The sequence below is a fragment of the Giraffa tippelskirchi genome, chromosome 1 (genome assembly GCF_054371585.1).
Source record: "Giraffa tippelskirchi isolate mGirTip1 chromosome 1, T2T-mGirTip1v1.2.pri, whole genome shotgun sequence".
Taxonomy (NCBI): domain Eukaryota; kingdom Metazoa; phylum Chordata; class Mammalia; order Artiodactyla; family Giraffidae; genus Giraffa; species Giraffa tippelskirchi.
In genome coordinates, this window is record NC_137275.1 from 72754330 (window position 1) to 72778968 (window position 24639).

General features: G+C 39.2%; 1 protein-coding gene across 8 annotated transcripts in view; it reads right to left on the bottom strand.

Annotated features, from left to right (window-relative positions):
- Window positions 1-24639, bottom strand: part of LOC145546416 (uncharacterized) — a 452418-nt gene that overhangs the window by 133765 nt on the left and 294014 nt on the right. For 6 of the 8 annotated variants that reach the window (XR_014082930.1, XR_014082925.1, XR_014082923.1 and 3 more), the window contains one exon: window positions 18137-18282. Coding sequence is in view for 1 of the 8 variants with exons in the window: in XM_081593184.1 (XP_081449310.1) it covers window positions 15555-15646; window positions 18137-18282 (238 nt within the window). In the remaining 7 variants the exon portion in view is untranslated. Of the gene's footprint in view, window positions 1-14893; window positions 15647-18136; window positions 18283-24639 lie in introns of those variants that run through there. The other 2 variants (XR_014082939.1, XM_081593184.1) reach the window with 2 other exon arrangements.

Below are 24639 nucleotides of genomic sequence, written 5' to 3' on the forward strand. Positions count from 1 at the left end.
TCCTTATCTTTGCTACACTGTAAGACAGTATATAAACCAACACTATGTTGAATAAAACACCCTTGTTCCATCAGAGTATGAGTCCCCATGTCTTTCTTCATTTCTCTCTCTCTCTCTCTTTCCTTCAGGATAATTCTCCGGAGCATAGGAGCCCTCTGTGCCTACTTACTTGCCCGGGTGTTCGGTGTAAACCAGAGAATATCAGCCTCTTTCCTTCTTTCTTTCTTTTATTTTCTTATCGTCGACTCCGTACCACCAGGTTCTGGTCCATTAAAGGACCCCAACAGTACAGAATATTTGCCACAAAGCCCTGTCCACCTTTATGCTTGCCTCTCTACATCTATTCTCAACACAATGGCCAGAGTGATCTTGAGACATAAATTAGATCACATCACCCCTCTTCTTAGAACCCTGGGATACACTACATTAGACTTGAAGCCAGATCCTAACAGTGGCCCACAATGCCCTGAAACATCACAAACTCCCAAACTCCCATTAGCCATCTCCACCCACTTTCTACTTGTCTTCTCAGCTCCTACTCTGCTTCAGCCACATCGGATTCTTGCTGTTGCTGAGACATGCCAGGAATGCTCCAGCTTACTGCTTTTGTCTATCTGGGCCTTTCCTTAGAGAATTTCTCCCTAGACACCTGTGTGGATAACCCCTTCCTTTCATTCAAGTCTTTGCTCATATTCGTCATGTTAATGAGGCCAACTCTGAACACCCTAACTGCTGCAGTTATAATAAGCCCACCCACTTGGAATTCCCAACTCTTCTCCCTTCTCTGGCACCCCCAATTCTTATTTTCCCTGGCTGGCATCCCTAATCTTCTTCTCCTTTCTAAAATGTTTATTTGCTTTCTCTCTCACTCTACCAGAAGGTAAATACCAAGGCAGTGATTTTTCATTTTTAGCATACAGATAACACCTACAATGGTGGCTGGATTATAATAGAAGCTCAATCAATATTTTTCTTTAAATCAGTGAGTCAATTCTCACTACCACCTAACCTCACAGGTACAATTATTATCATCTTCTTTTATAGGTGAGAAAGTGAAGCACAGGGAGATTGAACAATATGTAAGATGGTCCCACTAGCAAACATCTAGGAGGTAGGGAGACTGCCCTTCAAATCTTGGTAGTCTGACTCAAGGGTCCATGGGCACATCACCAAACTAATCTACTTTTCCACTTGATATCCCTGGAGTTGTTATAATTCATACTGCAACCTCATGAGTTAGGTATTATCAGTAGATATATTTATTTGACAAATAAAGAGATAGACTAACTTGCCCAAGGCCACATGGTAAGAGGTGGAGTCAGGTTTGATTGAGACATTTGTCCCTAACACTTCCACTCCTATTATGTATATATTTCTATGAATGTTATTGCATAAAATTACTCCTAGAAATCAAAAATCTCTTCTTTGTTGTTGTGAAAAATCACAAAGTTTCCTTGCAGGGCTGTTATTTTTAAGTGCTGCAAGTATCGTTTTCCTGAGTGAATGATCAACCACATCAGATTGCCATGCGTACCCCTGACTGATTAATTACTTAATGCTCATAAAGCTTGGACTGCTGACCCAAATCCTGTGGTCTTTCCTCTCCGTGGGGTAAGCTCTTAATCAACTGGATGTTCAATTAAGTTTAATTCAATTTTTTTTTTTACTGATATGAAACATTTCCCAACTGAGCTCACCAAAGTACTGCCAAGGACTGCTATCTGAACAGGTTTTCATGGACTTCAGTCCAGATTTTAATCAGTCTAGTTTCTATGTGTGTGATTTTTCAATAAAGCCTTTGGTATCTACAGTGTAGAGATAATGACTTGAGACACAGAGGCTGTTGCTCTGAGTCAGTCTATGGATCCCAGAATTCATCTACCAACAGTAGCTCCAAAGTGTCTGTCTGGCTCCAAAACACATGTTTTGTTTTATTTTGTCTTGTTTTGCTTTGCTTTCCACCAGTATTTTTGCATTTGATGGAACCATTCCTTTGGGAATTACTTAGTAAGCTATTCATTTTCAAAGAGCATATATTAAATAGTGCACTTTTTTTGGCTGCACCACATGGCTTGTGGTATTCTCAGTTCCCCAACAAACAATTTACTCTTAATGCCTTACCCCAACCCCATCCTAAGGGAATGAGTTCTCTTCCACATCTGAACACCCCTCACTTATACTTAACCTCTACTCTGTCATTCCACATACTCTACCCACACATAGATCTTCTGAAAATTCTGTGCATAGTCCTTAAAGCTCTCTACACACAGCTGTTATGTGAGAGAATACTTTTTTTCCATTCTTCTTTTAAATATCTGCTTTCAGGAAGTAAGTCAATGTCCATCTTACGTTGTTTTCAGTCAAGGAAAGTAAGCATATTCCATCTCCCATCCATCCCTTCATCCCTTCATTCTTTCATCAGAGACCTCTAAGTAGTACCCGGGGGAGGAAGGCACCATATGTGGAGGGAGGGACATGGTTGGTGCAATGTCTAATTTCTTTCCTAGAAAGCCACAATACCACAGAGCTGACTTGGGTTTTGTCTCTCTACTGACCTTGTATATCTGACTTAAGAAGGAAAGAAACAAACAAAAATATAGGAGCATAATCAGGCAAGAAATAAAGACTTGAGTTGTCGGAGTAGCAGCTCGCTAATATGGTGTGCTAGCCACAAAGATGTGTGAGCAATCCTGTTTTCACAGAATGTTCAGTCTCCCAGAGGAGATTAAAAAAAAGAAAGAAACTATCTTAAGACAGTTCCAAGACAGTTCCAAGACATCCATTTAAATGTCTAGAGAAGAAAGAGCTCATGTCCTATTGAGATAATCAGTGAGGGCTTCATGAGGGAAGTGGCATTTGATGATAATACCAGTAACAGTAATAATAGAAATAAAATCAAGTTAACATTGAGTTAAATCAAGTTAAACAGTTAAACAATTTCAGGCATTTTCCTAAGCACTTTATATATGTCAGCTCATTTAGACCTTGGAATAATTCTAGAAGATTTTCATTCACTCTTTCAACAATATTTATTGAGCTCTTACTTTGTGACAGGCAGGGTCATATTAGCTGAGGTTACAGCAAAGAAACAAGACAGGAAATACCACTGCACCCTTGTAGGTTATTTTCTACTGAGAGCTACCACTATAATCTCAATTGTCTAGGAAACTGAAGCATGAAAGAGTTAAGTACCCTGACAAAGGTCACACACATTTTTAATATCCAAGTTAGGATTTGACTGCAGTCTATAAGGCACAGACCATGCTTAACCACTATGCTCTTCCCACACCAAGTGATAGAGTGATCATAAATAAAATAACAACAAAGTCAGTTAACATATCATTGGACATTCAGCCTATGACAAGTGTTATGCAAGACAATGTTATGTGTGCAATAATTGGAATAAGTTTACGACATCATAAGATCCTGCTCTCTCTATTCAGACCACCATATTAAATTCTAGTACTTCCTAGTACTTGGCTAGCTGTGTTGCCTGTTCTTCAGTTTACTCATCTACAAACTCAGTGACATAACTGGACAATACAAAAGAGAACTGAAGTGTTGCACCAGTGTTTTCATTTGCCTCTGTCCCATATATTTTCAGTGTTTTAAAAGTAGGGGCATGTCTCATGTGCCCTGAAACACTGCAACATTCAAAACATATTTGATGAATGAATGAAACTGGTAGAACGAAAGACCTTGATCTTGTTGAAGAATTTTCCTAAGTCAAAAGTATATGGTATGATCTGCATGATTTCAAGACGTTCAGCATTCCAGAAAGCATTCCAGAAACCACCACATATTGGCAAGATTCTCTTTCAACACCACAAGCCAAGGTAAGCACCTAGCTACATGGAAGATTCTGGATACCCAAAGGAGATAGCTGTGTAGTACAGACCAAAGGAAGACAACTTTTTCTGTTTCCTTGAGAATGTGGGCTCAGTTAAAAAGAAACTGCATCAAAAAGTAACTTCAAGATGTAGAAGTTTTCCTAGACAAGAAAGGGCACCCTACAGCAGAAATCCAACAAGAAGCTGCATTTGTGGGTAATAATGCAAGCCATATCCTGGCATTCTAAACACATTATCAAATTCTCTGCAATTACAGGAATACATTGCTAAGAGTTGAAGCTAGACCATTTTCATTGTTGGCATGGAACCAAAAAACGAAGAACTCAAGCTCCATCCATTTTCTTTTTCCACTAATGAATACTCCTTTTGTTCCAAAGTCTCCCAAGTCACTCCCCTGACAATGTAGGTAATTAATGGACCATTCTTCTTGATTCAGATGCTGTTGAAAACGTGGGTAGACTTGATAATTGAACCTGCATCCAAACTTTCCCATTATCTAAGTGACTAATAAATGTACATAAAATTAATAACAATATTTTTCTAGGAACTTCTTTAGAGTTTATTGATAATGCTCATTTGGCAAAAGAAAAAATGGAGGCAGAGAAGCTCTGCCAAATAAGACTGGAGCAGAAATTTCACTTGATTCCTTCTAAGATGAGACTTGAATTTGGACTTCAATTTCAAATTCAAAGACCTAGATCCATCTACAGGTTTCCAAAGAGTCAGAATTAAATAATTAAAGAGCACAGTCTGATTCAGAATTTTTTAATGACTTATACATATTTTTTAACTTTGAAATAAAAGATTTGGGATAGGGTAAATTTCAGAGTCAATAGTTATAATATTTAATGCTTCTGATCTGATTTTATTTAAAAGAAGATCTTCAATATCAACCATCTCCAGGACACTTTAATGACTGTGATTAAAGTATGTTTGGCTCTGATTTTTGGAGTAAATAGTACAAAAGAAGAGTCTAAGAGTTACAAATGTTTCAACTATACAGAAACTTACCTTTTCTGGAATTGGTCTTAGTGATTTTAACTAGACCTTTGCCTCTTTCTCCCAAAGGAATTCTGTACTAAATTTAAATGCACAGGGCAGAATATGATCTGGTTTAAAAGATGCAATTGTTTACTAATTCAAAAAGATACATGCAGCCCAATGTCCATAGCAGCAAGATTTGTAACAGCCAAGACTTGAAAGCAAACTAAATGTCCATTGACAGATGAATGAATAAAGAAGATGTGGTGTGTGTGTGTGTGTGTGTGTGTGTGTGTATAATGGCTGAATATTATTCAGCCATAAAAAGAATGAAATAATGCCATTTCCAGCAATACAGATGGACCTAGAGATAATCATAATAAGAGAAGTAAATAAGACACCAAAAGACAAAGAGCAGAGGATATCACTTATATGTGGAATCTTAAAAAATGATACAAATGAACTTATTTACAAAGCAGAAATAGACTCACAGACATAGAAAACAAATTTATGTTACCAAAGGGGATAGTGGTTTGATAAACTAGGAGTTTGGGGTTAACATATACATATTACTATATATAAAACAGGTAAATAGCAAAGACTTACTGTATAGCAAGGGGGACTATATTTAATATCTGGTAATTACTTATAATGAAAAGAATCCAAAGAAGACTATAGATAGATAAATAATGTGTTAACTGAATCACTTTGCTGTGCACCTGAAATTCACACAACATTGTAACTATACTTCATTAAAAATGGTTAAAATATTTTTAAAATGCACCAGTTTAAAAATATGGAAATGATGCTGTGAAAGACCAAAGGTAAAAGGAGAAGAGGGTGGCAAAGAATGATATGGTAGGATAACACCACTGACTTAATGGACATGAATTTGAGCAAACTCCAGAACATAGTGAAGGACAGGGAAGCCTGGCATGCTGCAGTCCATGGGGTCACAAAGAGTCAGGCACGACTTGGTGACTGAACAACAACAACAGCAAAAATTCATCAACTGTAAGTTTCCTGTCCCTGTGGAATTCAGTGGCATCTTCCTATATTCAACGAAACGTGCAACATCCAGAAACAGATTACCACAGATTTTCCAATTGTTCACACTAAAATATCACAAGCATTGCATTAATAATTTGAGAGAAAACAAGATAAACAATAAATGATTGCTCATAAACAAAATATTGCTGCTATTTCATGTTTACTCGTAGAAGTACAGACAACAGATGGGTCAAATAAAGAAGGAGCTGAGAAAAACCTTTTTGAGGGTAGCACAAAGGAATCAGAGGAGGTACTGCAGGTCTATTTCCCAGGAGAAAAGGAAGAAAACTGAAGAGATTACAAAGAAATGGATTGTGTTTGGGGGATCAGCAAGTTTTCTGGCAATCCAAAATATTCATATTCAAGGAATCAGGGGTTGTGGTAAAATAAAAGCACTCTGATTTCCTTAACAAGGAAACACTGTGGTGTGGAAGGTTTTCTAAGACACCAGTGACTCACGAGATATTAACAAATATTCCTCAGACACAGTCTTTGTAGTCAAACAAGTTGGGAAGTAGTGAGTGTTATAATTCCCAATTTGGGACATTAAAAATGTAGTAGATGTTACAGACAGAAAAACTTGATGGAAAAAAATCTATTTAACATAGTTCTACTTAATATTTCCTAACTCATTTTATCGTGGAACAAAACTGTCCCCTCCCTCTACTTTTCCTTCTTTCCTCACTTCTTCTTTCTTTTATCTATCTTTTCTGGATACTCATTATCCTCTACCACTACACACAACTATGAGTTCTTGAAGGCTTTTAATGAACAAAATGACATCACCAAATTTGCATACAGAGTACAGTGTGAAAGGCAGATTGGAGTGGGTTGAGACTATAGGCAGAGAGACCACAGCATTACATGTAATCAGAATTGATAGGACATAGCTTTGATGGCAGCATGGATGGTCAAGGAGAAAAGAACAGAACAAGAATGAAAGAATAAATGCATGCATGCATGAATAAATAAATGAAGATCTACTCCAGCTCCATCAGAGTAACTCTGATGTTTCTGCCATGTACTCCCAATGGTGACTGTAAGACAGAAAATAGAAGATGCATTATGTAGCTTTGAAAATTCATGGTTTCTATGGCACATTTCCAAGGGAAATGTCTGGAAATTCATTTAGGATGGAGACTAAGGAGATAATCTGGGATTTGGTGTTAGGTAGGAGTTATCAAAATTTCATTGATTTGTGAAGCAATGCAAATGCTAAATGTTTACAGCAATATATTACGTAAAAGCTAATTTGGGGTATGGATTTCAGTTTACTGCAAATTAAAATTTCAGTGTCTATTATTAACTTGTCTGAGGAGGCCTTACAAATAGCTGAGAAAAGAAAAGAAACAAAAGGCAAAGCCGAAAAGGAAAGATAACCTCATCTGAATGAAGAATTCCAAAGAATAGGAAGGAGAAACAAGAAAGCCTTCTTAAGTGAACAATGCAAAGAAATAGAGGGATGGTGTTCTGTTTCACATATGATAATATACATGTTTCAATGCTATTCTCCCAGAACGTCCCACCCTCACCTTCTCCCTCAGAGTCCATAAAATTGTTCTATGCATCTGTGTCTCTTATTCTGTCTCACATATAGGGTTATCGTTACCATCTTTCAAATTCCATATATATGCATTAGTATACTGTATTGTTGCTTTTCTTTCTGGCTTACTTCACTCTGTATAATGGGCTCCAGTTTCATCCATCTCAGTAGAACCGATTGAAATGTATTTTTTTTAATGGCTGAGTAATATTCCATTGTGTATATGTACCACAGCTTCCTTATCCATTCGTCTGCTGATGGACATCTAGGTTGCTTCCATGTCCTGGCTATTGTAAACAGTGCTGCGATGAACATTGGGGTACACGCGTCTCTTTCAATTCTGGTTTCCTCGGTGTATATTACAATATTGTAAAGTAATTAGCCCCCAACTAAAATAAATAAATTTATAAAAAAAAAAAGAAAAAGAAATAGAGGGAAACAATAGAATGAGAAAGACTAGAGATCTCTTAAAGAAAATTAGAGATACCAAGGGAACATTTCATGCAAAGCTGGGTACAAAAGGACAGAGATGGTATGGACCTAACAGAAGTAGAAGATATTAACAAAAAGTGGTAAGAATACACAAAAGAACTATACAAAAAAAGGTGTTGATGACTCAGATAACTACAATGGTGTGATCACTCACCTAGAGTCAGACATCCTGGAATGTGAAGTCAAGAGGGGCTTAGAAAGCATTACTATGAAAAAAGATAGTGGAGGTGATGGAATTTCAGCTGAGCTATTTCAAATCCTAAAAGATGATGCTGTTAAAGTGCTGCACTCAATATGTCAGCAAACTTGGAAAATTCAGCAATGGCCAGAGGACTGAAAAAGGTCAGTTTTCATTCCAATCTCAAAGAAAGGAAATATCAAACAATGTTCAAACTACCACACAATTGCACTCATTTCAGTTCAGTTCAGTTCAGTTGCTCAGTCGTGTCCGACTCTTTGCGACCCCAAGAATCGCAGCACTCCAGGCCTCCCTGTCCATCACACGCTAGCAAAATAATGCTCAAAATTCTCCAACGTAGGCTTCAACAGTACTTGAACCAAGAACTTCCAGATGTTCAAGCTGAATTTAGAAAAAGCTGAGGAATAAGAGATCAAATTACCAACATCCATTGGATCGTAGAAAAAGCAAGAGAGTTCCAGAAAAACATCTGCTTCATTAACTACGTCAAAGCCTTTGACTGTGTGGGTCACAACAAACTGGAAAATTCTTAAAGAGACACCTTACCTGCCTCCTGATAAGTCTGTATGCAGGTCAAGAAGCAACAGTTAGAACCAGACATGGAACAATGAACTGGTTCCAAATTGGGAATGGAGTACATCAAGGTTGTATACTGTCACCCCGCTCATTTAACTTCTATGCAGACTACATCACGCAATATGCCAGGTTGAATGAAGCCCAAGCTGGAATCAAGATTACTGGGAGAAATATCAATAACCTTAGATATGCAAATGACACCACCCAAATGGCAGAAATTGAAAAGCAACTAAGACGCTCTTGATGAAAGTGAAAGAGGAAAGTGAAAAAGCTGGCTTAAAACTCAACATTCAAAAAACTAAGACATGGCATCCAGCCCCATTACTTCATGGCAAATAGATGGGGAAACAATGGAAACAGTGACAGATTTTATTTCTGGGGGCTCCAAAATCACTGTGGATGGTGACTGTAGTCATGAAATTAAAAAAGTCTTCCTCCTTGGAAGAAAAGCTATGACAAACCTAGACAGTGTATTAAAATTTAGAGATATCACTTTGCCAACAAAGGTCCGTATAGTCAGAGTTATGATTTTTCCAGTAGTCATTTCTGGATGTGAGAGTTGGACCATAAAGAAGGCTGAGCACTGAAGAATTGATGCTTTTGAACTGTGGTGCTGGAGAAGACTCTTGAGAGTCCCTTGGACAGCAAGATCAAACCAGTTAACCCTAAAGGAAATCAGTCTTGAATATTCTTTGGAATTACTGATGCTGAGGCTGAAGCCTAAGCTCCAATACTTTAGCCACCTGATGCAAAGAGCCTACTCATTGGAAAAGACCCTGATGTTGGCAAAGATAGAGGGAAGGAGAAGTAGACAACAGAGGATGAGATGGTTGGATGACATCATCGACTCAATGGACATGCACTTGAGCAAACCCTGTGAGGTAGTGAAGGACAGGGAAGCCTGGTCTGCTGCAGTCCATGGGGGTTGCAGAGTCATACATGACTGAGCAACTGCACAACAACAACAACAGCAAAGAGGTAGATCACTTATCTCTCCACAGCTCTAATGTGCCAAGGCAACTAATGGATCATTGAATATTCAGTGTAGCCAGTTACTAAGCATCATTTAAATAAAAACTAAAAGGGACATGATTGAATCCCAACTTGTGAAATTTCTAAACCAAATCATTTTTTCTTAGAAACCATGATTTTTGCCTCCTTGTTCCTGTTACCTAAAATCCCCTACAACTTGTCTGTCTCCCATACAAAACTAAATCATCTTAAGTTGTAGCTGGAGGTCCATCCCATTCATGAAGCCTTTTCTAGCTGTCTTCACAAACACACAAGTCAAAATGAACCATTTCTTTTTCAGAGCTCTTAACACACACCTCACTCCTATCTTTTATGGCACTTCATACACCACACTATTACTAAACGGACATAAGTCTTCCAACCAGTTACAAAACGTGTGCTCCTTCAAGGTAAATCTTACTGATCTCTAATTCTCCCACTTTATCCCCTTTGCTTAGTACCTTTAAATTTCTGTTGAATGCATAATGTATATCTAGTGAACAAATGAATGTATGCATTATAAAATGTATGAAGGCAAGAATGAAAGGATAAATGCATACATGAATGAATAAACAAATTAAGGTCTACATTGGCCATCTATACCAAGACATATAATTTGGTCCACCTGGTTCATTGAAATTTGCTCTTTAGGAAAACGAGCAGCCAGAATTCTAGAGCACTGTACATATAATTTTAGGCAACTAGGAACAATCAGGGCTCACAGAGGTGCAGGGAAGCCTCATTTATTTCAGTAGGTCCACATAGACACAGCCATTGGGTTTCTGGTTAGAAAACTAAGGAGCAAGCCATCTTTTACAAGATTTAGATGAAGAAACGGTGGGAGGAGTTGCTTATGTGTTAATAGTTTTTGCTAAGAACATCACACTGAAAATAGAAAGGCCAAAACCAGGGGAAAATGTCAGACACTGGCAAAAAATATTATGAAGGCTGATCGTGTAAACCTTGTCTTGTTTGAAGGGTAAAGACTGTAATCCACAGATCAAGTTCAAATTTCCTGTTTAAATATTGTTAGCTTGAATGTTAATCTGAGTTTCATGTTTGATTGCAAGGATCAGGGCTGCAAATATTGATTGCCATGAAGTGAAGGCAGATATTCATTTCTGAAAAGGAAGCTGAGGAGCACATTTATATGAACCCAAGTAATAAACAATACCTTGGGATTCTGACTCATTCCCAAACCATAGTGTAATTATTTCTTCTTTCACTCTGCTTCTTCAACCTCCTTTCAGTTGACTGAATGCACATTCCATATCTGGGCACATTTACAAAAGCTAAAACAAACAATCCAAGTAGCCAAATACCATGGCAACAGAATCAAACTTGACACCACTAGCTCACAACAATGAATCTCCACAGATTTCAGAGGCATCACCAGATCTCCCGCTTTGTCCGTTACAAAGCCCCACTTTCCCACTGAATCACAGAGAGTCACTGCTTCATGCCATGCTTTCTAATAATTGCCAAACCCAAGCTGTGGTGGACAACAAGGTAAAAAGTTCACAATAGAGAATCCCCAGCTGAGCAAAATCTGCTACCCCAGTCATGGTTGGATTTTCAGCACAATCAGAAAGATCACATTATAGTTGGGAGATGCAATCTTGCGAAAAGTTAATGTACTAACTTCGTGGTGTTAGAGACAACAACAGAGCTGACCCTAATGTTATTCTTCTTTCAGCAAATCCCTAGGCCACTGAGTGCATGGGTTCACTACATTTCTACATGTTCTGGTTGTCTTGGTCATATTTGTACATAGACTTTTTCATTTGTGATTACTGCCCCAAACTTGAGAGATGGTGGAGAATTGAAGTGGAAATCTTGAATTATTTGGTGTTATACACTTGAGTAGGGGCTTCTCCAGTGACTCATATGGTAAACAATCTGCCTGCATACAGGAGACCTGGGTTCAATCCCTGGGCCGGGAAGATCCCCTGGAAGAGGGCATGGCAATCCACTCTAGTATTCTTGCCTGGAGAATCCCAGAGACAGAGGAGCCTGGTCGGCCACAGTCCTAGGGGTCGCAAAGAGTCGGACACAACTGAATGACTGACACACTTTCACTTCAGGGCCCAAACACGAGTGAGGTGACAAGTACAGGTTATGACAAATTTCTCACCACACTTTCCTTGGAGGAAAAGAAGCAGAAAATGTAGAGAATCAAGTGAGGTTTTCAGAAACTAAATGACTCACCTTAATTCTGAAATTATATTCTCTGTATTTTATTAGTGTTAAAATGTCCTCTCCTTTATGCCATGATGGTAAGGGCAAAAGGTATTAATTTTTTTTGTTTTCATTTTTGCTTTTTTTAAGGTAAAAAAATAGACTCTGAAAAAAAAATAGACTCAGTAACAAATACTATAATTGAATGTGTGTGCTTAGTCGTTCAGTCATGTCCGACTCTTGCGACCCCATAAATTGTATGTAACCTGCCAGGCTCCTCTGTCCATGGGATTCTCCAGGCAAGAATACTGGAGTGGGTTGCCATTTTCTTCTCCAGGGAATCTTCTCGAACCAAGAATAGAACCCAGGTCTCCTGCACTGCAGGCAGATTCTTTACTGACTGAGCTACAAGGGAAGCCCATAATTTAATATATACATAATTTTATAAAATGTGAAAAAGTATGCAAATAATGTAATAAATGCTTGTATTTCCCAAATTTTAATAATTATCAATAATTTATTATTTGGTATAGTTCTATGTTATTTTACATAATTAAGTAGTTCTGATAAAGCAGGAGTCATCTTGATCTTTAATCTCAGTTGCCCATGATTCTCGGCAGTAGTCCTTTTCCTCTATTCCAAGTCACTATTTGCAATCAGAGAAGCCCAAGGACAAGTGGTAAATGACACTCTAAAGAAGTCTCCCATGTGGATGTTCTGAGGGAATGCAAAGTGGCTGGACACAATGTGAAAATTAGAAACAAAACTGCGCAGTTACATCATAAATTTTAGTCTCTGCTCTATCCTGGTCTTACAGTTTCCAAATCTTCCTAATATGGCAAGTAAAGCTCAAGAAATCAATTTTCACTTTCATTTGAAAATGCAAATCTCATACACGAATCCACTGTTACTGGGACAAACTACAGCATAGTTGAAATAACTTTGGCATATGGTCACTCATACTTAATACGGTAAGTATTGACTTTGGAAAAATCATTTATCATCTCTAAGTCTCGATTTCCTCAACTTTAAAATGAGAATGATAATACCTACCACAAAATTTTAATTGTTGAAGGATTAAATGAGATAACATAAAGTACTTAGCACAGTGCTTAATAAACACTACCAATTATTGCTGTCATTAATACTGTTGGTTTTTCTTCTATAGAGGCTACACACATGCTGAAAGATTTTGACTCTGAAGTTTACATCCTTCAACTGCTGAGTTCATTTCCCCCACTTCCATCAAGACTTCCTAATCCACACCTGTCCTCAGCAATTTTTCCTGAACTCTCAACATGCAGCATTTATTTTCTCATTTGCAAATCTTACAACCCAATTGGATGTAATTTGTGTATATGGTAGATGACTATCTCGACTGAGATCAATTTGGGAAGTCAAGGCATAAGTAATTGAACATATCATGCAAGAGAGATGCAAATGCTCAATAAGCAAGGCCTCATAAACCAAAACAAGAGAAAATTTCAGAAAGCGCTTCATGACAACAGCCAAATAGCTGGTATGAGTAATGTGCTTTGGTGTCAACAGATATTAAAGAGTTCTGCAGGCTGGAAAAATTGTGGAAAAATCCATAGTGGAGAAGAGTCCAAAGCTCGGTCCTTAGGGATGGATAGGATTTGGTTTAGCTGAGATGGGGATAATTACATGAGTAAAATCAATGAATAAGTGATTTGGAGTAAAGCAGAGAAACTAGAGCAGTACAGAGTAATTAGAAGTAAGTCTAAATTTTATGTGGTTAGATCTGAGGCCAGGAGGTGGAGGTATCAAAGTTCCCAACCACTCTGTACTTCTGGGAAGATGCCATTTGGCAGAGCTTTCTCCAACTCTGTTTTGTAAGATATTTCAGGCCCACCTCTATTATTTCCCCTTAGTGCAATTGTACTGTTCTTTTTCAACATTTTAGCTCTATGGTTTTGTATTGTTTTGCTTTTTGTTAACTTGGATTTTCATGATTTTTCGCTTTTCTCTTTCTTGATACAGTCTCTGACCTGCACCCCACCTTCTCTTAATCTACTTCTTCATCACATTTGAACTACACCCAATATGAGACCCCATTCTTCCTCTCTCTAGATCCACACAAGACCAAAACTCTGTCTCTGATATCAGAAAACCCATTCCCAGGGCTGCGTTAAGAGTCTGTGTCTGCACAGATGCAAAAATAGAAGCTTTCATCTCTAAGCAGAGGGGAGCTATTGATGGTTGAGGAGGAGGCGATGATACTGAAAAACAGCTGTTGATTTTTTGTATATCAGAGGGATTTCAAACACTAGAATTTGGGGGCCATCCGAGAAATTAAAGGACTTAAAACACTACTAACCAAGTCAACAAAAGTGAGCTCAATCATTGTCTCAGTCCACCAGTCTCTTGTGATGTCTAAACAATTACTGAGTATCCTCTCTGTGACTGTGGATCATTCACCATTCATTCAGTCACCAGGCAGCTCTCTGCCTCCTTTTTTTTTTTTTAAGCATATTTCCTGTTTTAATCCGTCTTTCACATTCTTGTAAGGTGAGGTTCTTCTCATCTTACATCTCACAAATTTTTAACTTGGAGCTTACTTGGAGTTATGCCATCACCTACAGTAATTGTCCCCATGGACTGTGCTGTCCATTTAGCTACATTTCCTGCTTGATATAATGAGAGAGTCTTACTAAAACTTGAATAATTTGAATACTGTTCAAATGCGGTGCTAACCTGTGAAACTTTAAGGTTCATTCACATACTATGTTATTCCAGTGGTAAGGTAATAGTCTGGAAGCTTAAAAGTAACTTTACACTTAGTGCCTGAACTCACAGAATACAGCGCCAATAATTATTCATCCAGTCTCTATTTAAATATTTTTACGTAGTTTCTCACAAATAATATTTGAGAAATTCAATTTGTAAAACATTTTTCCTTGCACTGATTCAAAGTCTGCTTCCTTGTACTATCCACTAGTCCTAATCTTGTTTTCCAGAACCAACAGAGTAAGTCTCAGCCAGAAGCAGACCTTGAGTAAGGACTTTTGTGCCAGTGATTTATTATGCAAGTGCTCCCAGGAGAACTTGTCAGGGAGTTGGGAGAGAAACACAGAAAAAGGGAAGAAACTAGGGAAGGAACAGCATCAGGCAAAGTCCCTTGGAGGGTAGCTTCAATCTGACCCTGCAGGGGAGCGCCCTAAAGCATAAGTTATATCTCCCAACTTTATCTCCATTTGTGGCAAGGAAGCTGAGGCTCTCACATCAATATTCTGCCATGGCTCAGTCACTGAACAGAGGGTCTCCCTGGAGCTATTAATATAAACCCTCCGTACTTCTCTATGCATCTGTGGGCAAAGTAGCTCAGTAGCCTGAGAAGTCCTCTGAAGGAAGATTAGAGGTGTGAACCTTTGAAAGCACAAAGCACAGAAAGCCAGGGAAGGAGATCACAGGAATGGCAAAGGGATCTGAGTACATCAGAATGGAAACCAAGGGTCCACTACACCTCTCTTCCTTGTAAGAGCCCTTCATGCCATTGAAGACACCCCTTACTTCTCCAAGTCTTCTTGTTGATCCATTAAACTTTCCTAGTTCTCTTGACACACGAAGCTTGCACCCAAACCTTGGGAAACCCGAGCACTACTGAGTTGTTGCTGGTCTATCATCTCGAACAAAGTGGTACTTCAGAAAGGTTTCATTGGCCAAGGAATGGCATTGAGGTGAGCCCTTTAGAGAGCAAATGTTGAAAGCGTTGGCTGTTAATTTCTACAGTTTTCCATCTGTCAACTGCAAAAAGAAAAAGATTGTGACAAAGGATTTTCAGAAAGGTCCACTGGCCAGTCCACACCACCTCCAGGGAAACATTTCCCCGCCCAGCCCCTGTGCTGGTTTCATTTGAAGACCTGAAGTTTCAGCTACAACAGTTTTCAACTCAGCCTCGTTTATGAAAACAGCAACTTGGAGCTTGAGGGCATTTTGACACCAAAAATGGTTTGAATTTTAGAGGCTGAAAAGTACATTTCTAGCCTTTGGAAAGGTCACCCTTCCTGTTTTCAGGTTTATGAACCGCAGTGTTTATGGTGGCTCTGTTTCAACTCTTGTTTCTTTTTTCTGCAGGGCATTTCTGTGTAAATGTCACTTTCTCCAGCCAGCAAGGGTGGCTTAAGGCAGGCTTAAGTGTAGAAATCTGAGGCTCTGTTCCCATGGGTAAGTGTTGGTTTAGATTTTTTTTCCCCTGTATTTTAATTCATCTTTTTGCTGATGATATATTGCTGTTTGCAGCAAGATCTATAGTCACAAAAGAGGATATCTAAAACACCAACCAAACAAAAACAAACAAATATAAAACACTCACAACACTCTGCTTCTACTGGGCTCAAAGGCTATACTTAAGCATATTCTTTCCTCCCTAAATTTAGAAACAATTAGGACTAGACATGGGGGTCACAGGCTCCCACGTATCTGCTTTTGCAGAAGTGGGTGAGATTAGTGTGACCTTAACCCACAGATAGGAGGTTTCCTAATTCTATTTCCCTCATTGAACTTGACAAGCCTCAACTCAGCAGCACTGTGTCTGGCCTCTTCTGCAGGCACATACCTGTCACCAGGTAGAATAGTTTTGGGGGCTGGGTTGGGAGAGAAAAATAAATGAAACCAGGAGCCAAAACATTTGGGCATGCGTAGCTCTGTGATGGTGGACAAGCTACTTATGCTCAGTCTTAGACATCTCACTCATCAAAGGAGACTTCCAAGAATTAAGGTGATATGTATACAGTGTTCTGCACCATTCCTGGCACATAATGAGAAATCCATGAAGAATGGCTTCTGTTATCAAGTATTTTATTCCATTATCAAGTATTAGTATTTTATTTCTACCTTCAACTCACAGATTCTTAGGATTTAGGGGCTTCTTCTTGCCCATTCTTCTCCTGCTACTGATGCTAATGCATGTAATTTTTTTCCTTTGGCAGTTGAGGCCATAAAGAAAGAGTCAGAAGCAGATGACAGTACCAGGTCTAGGGCTGCTCCAGAGAACTCTTCTTGACATAACTTGGTCTTTTAACACTTAATGAGCACATTCTTCCTTTTAAGCACAGAATTAGGCATGAAGAGGAGCTGGAATTTGGAATGAGATTTTTCATAGAAACAATGGTTACAACACACAGGTTGTGGGGGCAGGGCAGGTTGTGAAGAGGGAGGTATTGGTTTCCTCAATCTCATCTGCTAACATTATTTATGTGGCAAAGTATCAAGTTCCCAACAGCCAATAAGCAAATAAAACTTGGAGGCCCGAGAGCACCCAGTATTCACAGACTCTGCCAACACGAACAGGATTATACATTTCAACATGTGATTCAACTAATATATACTTGTTCTCATCTCTATATCAATATTCTAACAGAAGTTTCAAAATCCCTAGATCATGAAAGCTTACTTCCCAAGCTTTATCAAGCCCTCAGGAAGGGAATAAACATTTCTTTAATCTTCCCCAAAGTCAGTAAACCAATGAGAAGGGCACCACACAAAATGACCCCAAACCACTATACCTTAAGTTACTTGTAAATTATTAGTGATTGATCAGCAGCAAAATCTTCAAGACCATGACAGAACATAAAATAAGAAGCTTCTCTATTCAGAAAAGTCATCACACTTTGCAGAGATCACATTCAGATAGATCGTTTAACATGTAGTCCCTACTGAACAGTTATGGATGTCATTTCCTTCATGAAAGTGAAAGTGAAAGTCACTCAGTTGTGTCTGACTCTTTGAGACCCCATGGACTACATAGTCCATGAAATTCTCCATAGTCCATGAAATTCTATCCACTGGAGTGGATAGCCATTCCCTTCTCCAGGGGATCTTCCCAACCCAGTGATCGAACTCAGGTCTCCTGTATTGCAAGTGGATTCTTTACCAGCTGAGCCACCAGGGAGGCCCAATGGAAAATTTAAATTCATCAAATGATACCCTCTTTTTTCCATTATGATTTATGCAATTAAAAGAGCAGAGGTGATGTGGAGAAACTGAGAATGCAGTAACTGGGAGACTAGCCATGAGCACTAATAAAATTTATAGCACATCCATATCTTTATAAACTCAAATAAACTATATTTCATGAGAGTACATCAACACGTCAAGTGAATACATTCCATAGAAAACTCAAGATGGCCAACATCTACAGGGGCTACTTAACACATTGGGTACTTACAGGGTAACTTAGTTACAAGCCATACTTCTGGAAATGCTTTTAATTCTTTTATCTATTCATTTACTCACTCATTGCAGAAGTATTTGTTGAACACTTCCCATGTGCCAATTGTCTGAGGAACAGATGTGACTGAAATAGAGAGGGTCTCTTCTTCTTATAGTTTACAATCTGGTGGGGAGCATAGCTTTGAATCCAATTGTGAATTTCAGAATTCCTGTAAACAGAAGCATTAGCACTTTATGGTGTATGATAGTCACTTAATTTATAGGCAGATATCATTAATTTGTATTTTACTAACATCCATAACCAGTGTAATTATCTGGTTTCCTTCCCCTCAGCATATTTTAGGCAGACAATGAGATGTTCCCACCATTATTCAAAAATATAAAAGAATAACAGTACTTGCTATCATTTATTAAATGCTTGCTTCCTGCCGAACAGTGTTATCAATGCTTTACATATTTTTATACATTTAGCTTTCACAACAATCATATGAAGTAGGTACTTTTCTCATCCCCATTTTTCAGAGAAGAAAACCATACCACAGAAAGTTCAGTAACTTTCCAAGATTACTTTTGCAGTAAGAAACAAAGAGAATGGAATGCATACTGCTAAGCTGCTAAGTCGCTTCAGTCGTGTCCGACTCTGTGCGACCCCATAGACGGCAGCCCACCAGGCTCCGCTGTCCCTAGGATTCTCCAGGCAAGAATACTGGAGTGGGTTGCCATTTCCTTCTTCAGTGCATGAAAGGGAAAAGTGAAAGTGAAGTCGCTCAGTTGTGCCCGACCCTTAGCGACCCCATGGACTGTAGCCTACCAGGCTCCTCCGTCCATGGGATTTTCCAGGCAAGAGTACTGGAGTGGGGTGCCATTGCCTCCTCCGTATAGTCTGATGTCAAAAAAAAAAAAAAAAAATCATGATTTTGAACACTGCAACGCACCCACTGTCCAGTAGAGGACACTCTCTCGGCATACCATTATCTTCCTGTTTTAGCAATCCTTGATGGATGCATTGGGAGTGCCATATAAAACTATGTTATTTCAGTAGTAATTTTTGTGTTTAGTTTTCCATGAATGGGAAGTGCATTGAGTCCCATACAGAAAGGCCAAGCAGACTGAAGTCAATGCTTAGTGTTATGTAGTTGACTTCTGTCCTACTAGCAAACTGTGGTTCTTAATAAAAATAACTAGTGTAGGAGAAGAACTGGGGATACATTTTAGGCCAGACTTCCCTGTCAAAACTATCATGCAGGGAGAAAAACACCATTTCCATCATACTCATCAATAGCAAATTTATTCCTCTCCTGTATTGTTTTATATTAAGATAAATAAAACTAAGTTAATAGAACTAAAATACATAAAATGGTTTTGAACGCTTCTTCTATTCCACTTCAAGAAAACTTATTGAGAGAAAAAGGACATGGATTTTCAGGCTTCTATCTGCAGACCTGAGTCATGCGAGTCATAAATGATGCCAACATCAAAACATCAAACTTAGCTGAAAAAACTAGGTAAGACATTTAGCACAACTTAACTTTCTGACCTGGAGAAAACAAATCACTCAACTGTTTATGAGCCTCAGTTTACCTGTAAATGGGATACTCTCTCTGCTACTAAACACACAGGGCATTATTGACAGTAAAAAAACAATGAATGTGAGAGTGCTTTATGAGCTCTACATAGATTCCATTTAATTAAATTCACAAGCATTTGTTGGGTATCTTCGATGCAATAGGGATTGTGGTGAGCCCTGAGGTTACAAGATCAATGGGATCCAGTCCAAAGCTTTCAAGCGTTATTATGGCTAACATGTTAGTTTTAAGTCCTGTTTATGGCACAATAGAGTTGCATTTTATGTGTAGTATACACAATTTATAGTACACTTAGACTCTTGTTTCATAAATATTTACTGTAAGTATATGTTCATTTTCTAGGACATAAGGCATAATTTTGCACTTTTAAATTATTGCTATGTCCTTGTGTTTTTATGACATGCTAACCATCATTTTTGTGATGTATTAGTTGACAAATCCTTGGTTGAAAGTATGTCAATTATAACATTGTTTGCATAGGAAGCAAATACCACTTTATAATATGTGTTTTTAAAAATACACTCAAAAATACATTCAAATTTGGAGGCTGCCTATATTCTAAGTTCAATTTTTGAGATCAGACACTAAGAGCTTGACAAGTGGATATTTGCCCAGATAAACCAAAGCATGATATCTGAGGCAAATAAGGAACTGAATGTTCTTAAAATTCTATATATCATGGCTCTGAGGTTGTGTTTATTATAATCAAATATGCATTTTTCTTTGACTCCAAAGGAGAAATTACCTCATTAATGAATCAGTTATTTATCATTCATTTGATGAGCATTTTTATTGCATAGTCACAAGCGATATGAACAATTTAAAAAATGTCAGATGAATTAATGATGTAGCCCCTGCCCTTGAAGATTTCTCAGAAATAAACATTCCTTGGGTCAGGATACAATGTCAAGGAGAGCTCATCAGAAAAACAGAAATAGCCTAGTCTCTGGCTGGACCACCATATCAGCTCTGAAATGCCAACCTCCAAACATTTAAGTAGAAAAATAAAACTCCCAACTGGTTTCAGCCATTTTGGTCAAGTTTCTATAATTCATGGCTGAATGCATTTTCTAACACATAAAGATCACTGACTCATTTGTAGCCCAAAAGACAGACTTTTTTTCCCTTTGGGCAGAAGCAAAGGTAGAAATGTGCTAGAATTTTGAAAAGATGTTAAGAAGCTGGGACAGCCTTCATAAAGCACTGGAAACTTCTAAAGTGTGACTTGTAAGGAGGCTTAATATCTGTCTAGAAGCAAAATAAAGGGCAAAACATCTCAGGAAGAAGCGAAGGCAGAAGTGAGGTCGTGGAGGTCTGAGAGAACAAGGCTTTGCAGGAACACTGGATGTGGCTGGTATGCAGGGAATCAGGAGGGGGACTGGGATGCCAGAGGCAGCTATTGCCTGAAATGCCAAGCTAAAGATCTGGGACTTTACATCTCAGGCACTGAGGTTTTGATCCCAAGCAGTCCAGGACCACATTGCATCCCACCTCATTGGTGCTGACAGCCTCAATGAGAGAGACTTGAGCACTGTTGGAAAGGGAGGGCTTGGGACTGTGGCTCCTAGAAATGCTTATTAAGGAATGGCCCAACTGTCCTGCCAAACAGAAAGGCAATACACTCCATATAGTTACAGCAGCACAGCACCTGCCATCACCTAGCCTTTCCAGAGGCTGCCCACAATGCTGCATCTCAGCTTCTCTAAATATGAAGTTTGTTCCTTTTCAGCATATGGGATAAATCAGACTCGCATGGTCATCCCACTGGAACCAACTGATGCACACAGGTCTCGATCCATCAGGAGACCAGCACTATTATCTAACGGAAACAGAATGCTCAGATAGTCCTTATTTATGTTGCTTTCCCTGTGTTTGCTTTTCATTTTGTAATCTCTAACTTTCTTCAAATAAAAGAAAATAGAGTAAACATTTCTTGAGCACCTACTGTGTGCCAAGCACTGTGCAGAGAATACAGAGAATTTCAACTTCATGGTGAGGAAGGTGGACACAACATTTAGGTCAGGACAGTACAATTTGGGGTGAGACACAGTAAATAGGGTCGCCAGATTTTGCAAACAAAAAGGCAGGATGCCCAGCTGACTCTGAATTTCAGATGAACAAGGTATCATTTAACTTCATGTCCTATGACTTATTTGAGACATACTCTAAAAGATTCATTGTTTATCTGGGTGTCTAATATTTAATCTGGCAATATTAACAGCAAAGGATCTGTATAAAGAAAAGGAAACTATGAAAAAAAAAGATATTTTTGCCCTTAATAGGGGCCCAAAAGAGTGTCATAGTAGCTTCCATTATTGAATGCTTATTCAGTGGGAACACCCAACTACAACTAAACAAATTGTGTGTTTCTAGCACTCAGGTGATGGAATTCCAGTTGAGCTATTTCAAATCCTGAAAGATGATGCTGTGAAAGTGCTGCACTCAATATGCCAGCAAATTTGGAAAACTCAGCAGTGGCCACAGGACTGGAAGAGGTCAGTCTTCGTTCCAATCCCAAAGAAAGGCAATGCCAAAGAATGCTCAAACTACCGCACAATTGCACTCATCTCACATGCTAGTAAAGTAATGCTCAAAATTCTCCAAGCCAGGCTTCAGCAATACGTGAACCGTGAACTTCCAGATGTTCAAGCTAGTTTTAGAAAAGGCAGAGGAACCAGAGATCAAATTGTCAACATCCGCTGGATCATCGAAAAAGCAAGAGAGTTCCAGAAAAACATCTATTTCTGCTTTATTGACTATGCCAAAGCCTTTGACTGTGTGGATCACAATAAACTGTGGAAAATTCTGAAAGAGATGGGAATACCAGACCATCTGACCTGTCTCTTGAGAAACCTGTATGCAGGTCAGGAAGCAACAGTTACAACTGGACATGAAACAACAGACTGGTTCCAGATAGGAAAAGGAGTACATCAAGGCTGTATATTGTCACCCTGCTTATTTAACTTATATGCAGAGAACATCATGAGAAACACTGGGCTGGAAGAAACACAAGCTGGAATCAAGATTGCTGGGAGAAATATCAATAACCTCAGATATGCAGATGACACCACCCTTGTGGCAGAAAGTGAAGAAGAACTAAAGAGCCTCTTGATGAAAGTGAAAGAGGAGAGTGAAAAAGTTAGCTTAAAGCTCAACATTCAGAAAACTAAGATCATGGCATCTGGTCCCATCACTTCATGGCAAATAGATGGGGAAACAGTGTCAGACTTTATTTTTTTGGGCTCCAAAATCACTGCTGATGGTGACTGCAGCCATGAAATTAAAAGACGCTTACTCCTTGGAAGGAAGGTTATGACCAACCTAGATAGCATATTTAAAAGCAGAGACATTACTTTGCCAACAAAAGTCCGTCTAGTCAAGGCTATGGTTTTTCCAGTGGTCATGTATGGATGTGAGAGTTGGACGGTGAAGAAAGCTGAGCACCGCAGAATTGATGCTTTTGACCTGTGGTGTTGGAGAAGACTCTTGAGAGTCCCTTGGACTGCAAGGAGATCCAATCAATCCATCCTAAAGGAGATCAATCCTGGGTGTTCATTGGAAGGACTGATGTTGAAGCTGAAACTCCAATACTTTGGCCACCTCCTGGGAAGAGTTGACTCATTGGAAAAGACCCTAATGCTGGGTAGGATTGGGGGAATGAGGAGAAGGGGACGACAGAGGATGAGATGGTTGGATGGCATCACTGTCTCGATGGACATGGGTTTGGGTAGAATCCGGGAGTTGGTGATGGACAGAGAGGCCAGGCGTGCTGCAATTCATGGGGTCGCAAAGAGTCGGACACGACTGAGTGACTGAACTGAACTGAACACTCATGCTGATTTGGTGCTCAAAATACACGACTAAATATTTTTAATATCTCTACCTGAAAGTGAAGGTGAAAGTCATTCAGTCAAGTCTGACTCTTGGCAACCCCATGGACTACAGTCCATGGAATTCTCCAGGCCAGAATACTGGAGTGAGTAGCCTTTCCCTTCTCCAGGGGATCTTCCCAACCCAGGGATTGAACCCAGGTATCCCACATTGCAGGTGGTTTCTTTACCAGCTGAGCCACAAGGGAAACCCAAGTATACTGGAGTGGGTAGCCTATCCCTTCTCCAGCAGATCTTCCCAACCCAGGAATTGAACCAGGGTCTCCTTCATTTCAGGCAGATTCTTTACCAACTGAGCTATGAGGGAAGCCCTTGCTCTACCCTACGTATATTTTTTTAGGTTATTCCAAGAAGCAACTCAAAGGAAAATAGGTGCACTCAGCATTATATAAAATCTTTTAATGAGGCAAAATAGCTGATGATGTCCAAATTACAAGCCTAATTGGCTCTTCCCCAGTTTTGCTGTTTTGTTTTGAAATGTGTTTAGGTGTAATCCTGTGAATCCTCTGGACAGAGCAGGTGGGCAGCGTCAGAGACTAGAACAAGGCTGAGCTACAAGGGATGTGGCCAGAGTTGGTGAAACTAATACTGGCCATGGTTCTTAGCCTTCCCCTATCAATAGAAATTGACTAGAGGCCAGGCAAGAAATTCAGGCAAGGCTTTATTGGGACTCCTGCTGCATCACAGGGAAATGAACCTGAAACAAGTAACAGGTTCCCTTGCTCTCTCGCTCTCCGAGGGGAGAATGAGTCTGTTCCATATATGGAATGAGGGTAGCAGTATGTCCAGGGGTCGGGTCAGAGGGTGGCTTAAGTGGTTTGCCCATCCCTCTGGTGGTAATGAGTGCAAGGCACATGCTCAGTACCCTGCTTTTGCAGCCAACCCCCTGGTTTTCCCCTCCCGGATCCTCAAAAGTGGCAGTTAAGTGTTTTGGTCTTTTATATCTTTCTGTCCATAATTCGCCCCAATTGCACATGCAATAGTTATTTTTAGTCCCTATCGCTTTTCTGTGTTTTGTTTCTGGAGGAGAGGTTTGTCCAGGTGCAAGCACTGCAGTAAAGGATCTCAGGTGCCAGGCCTGTCTGAAGAC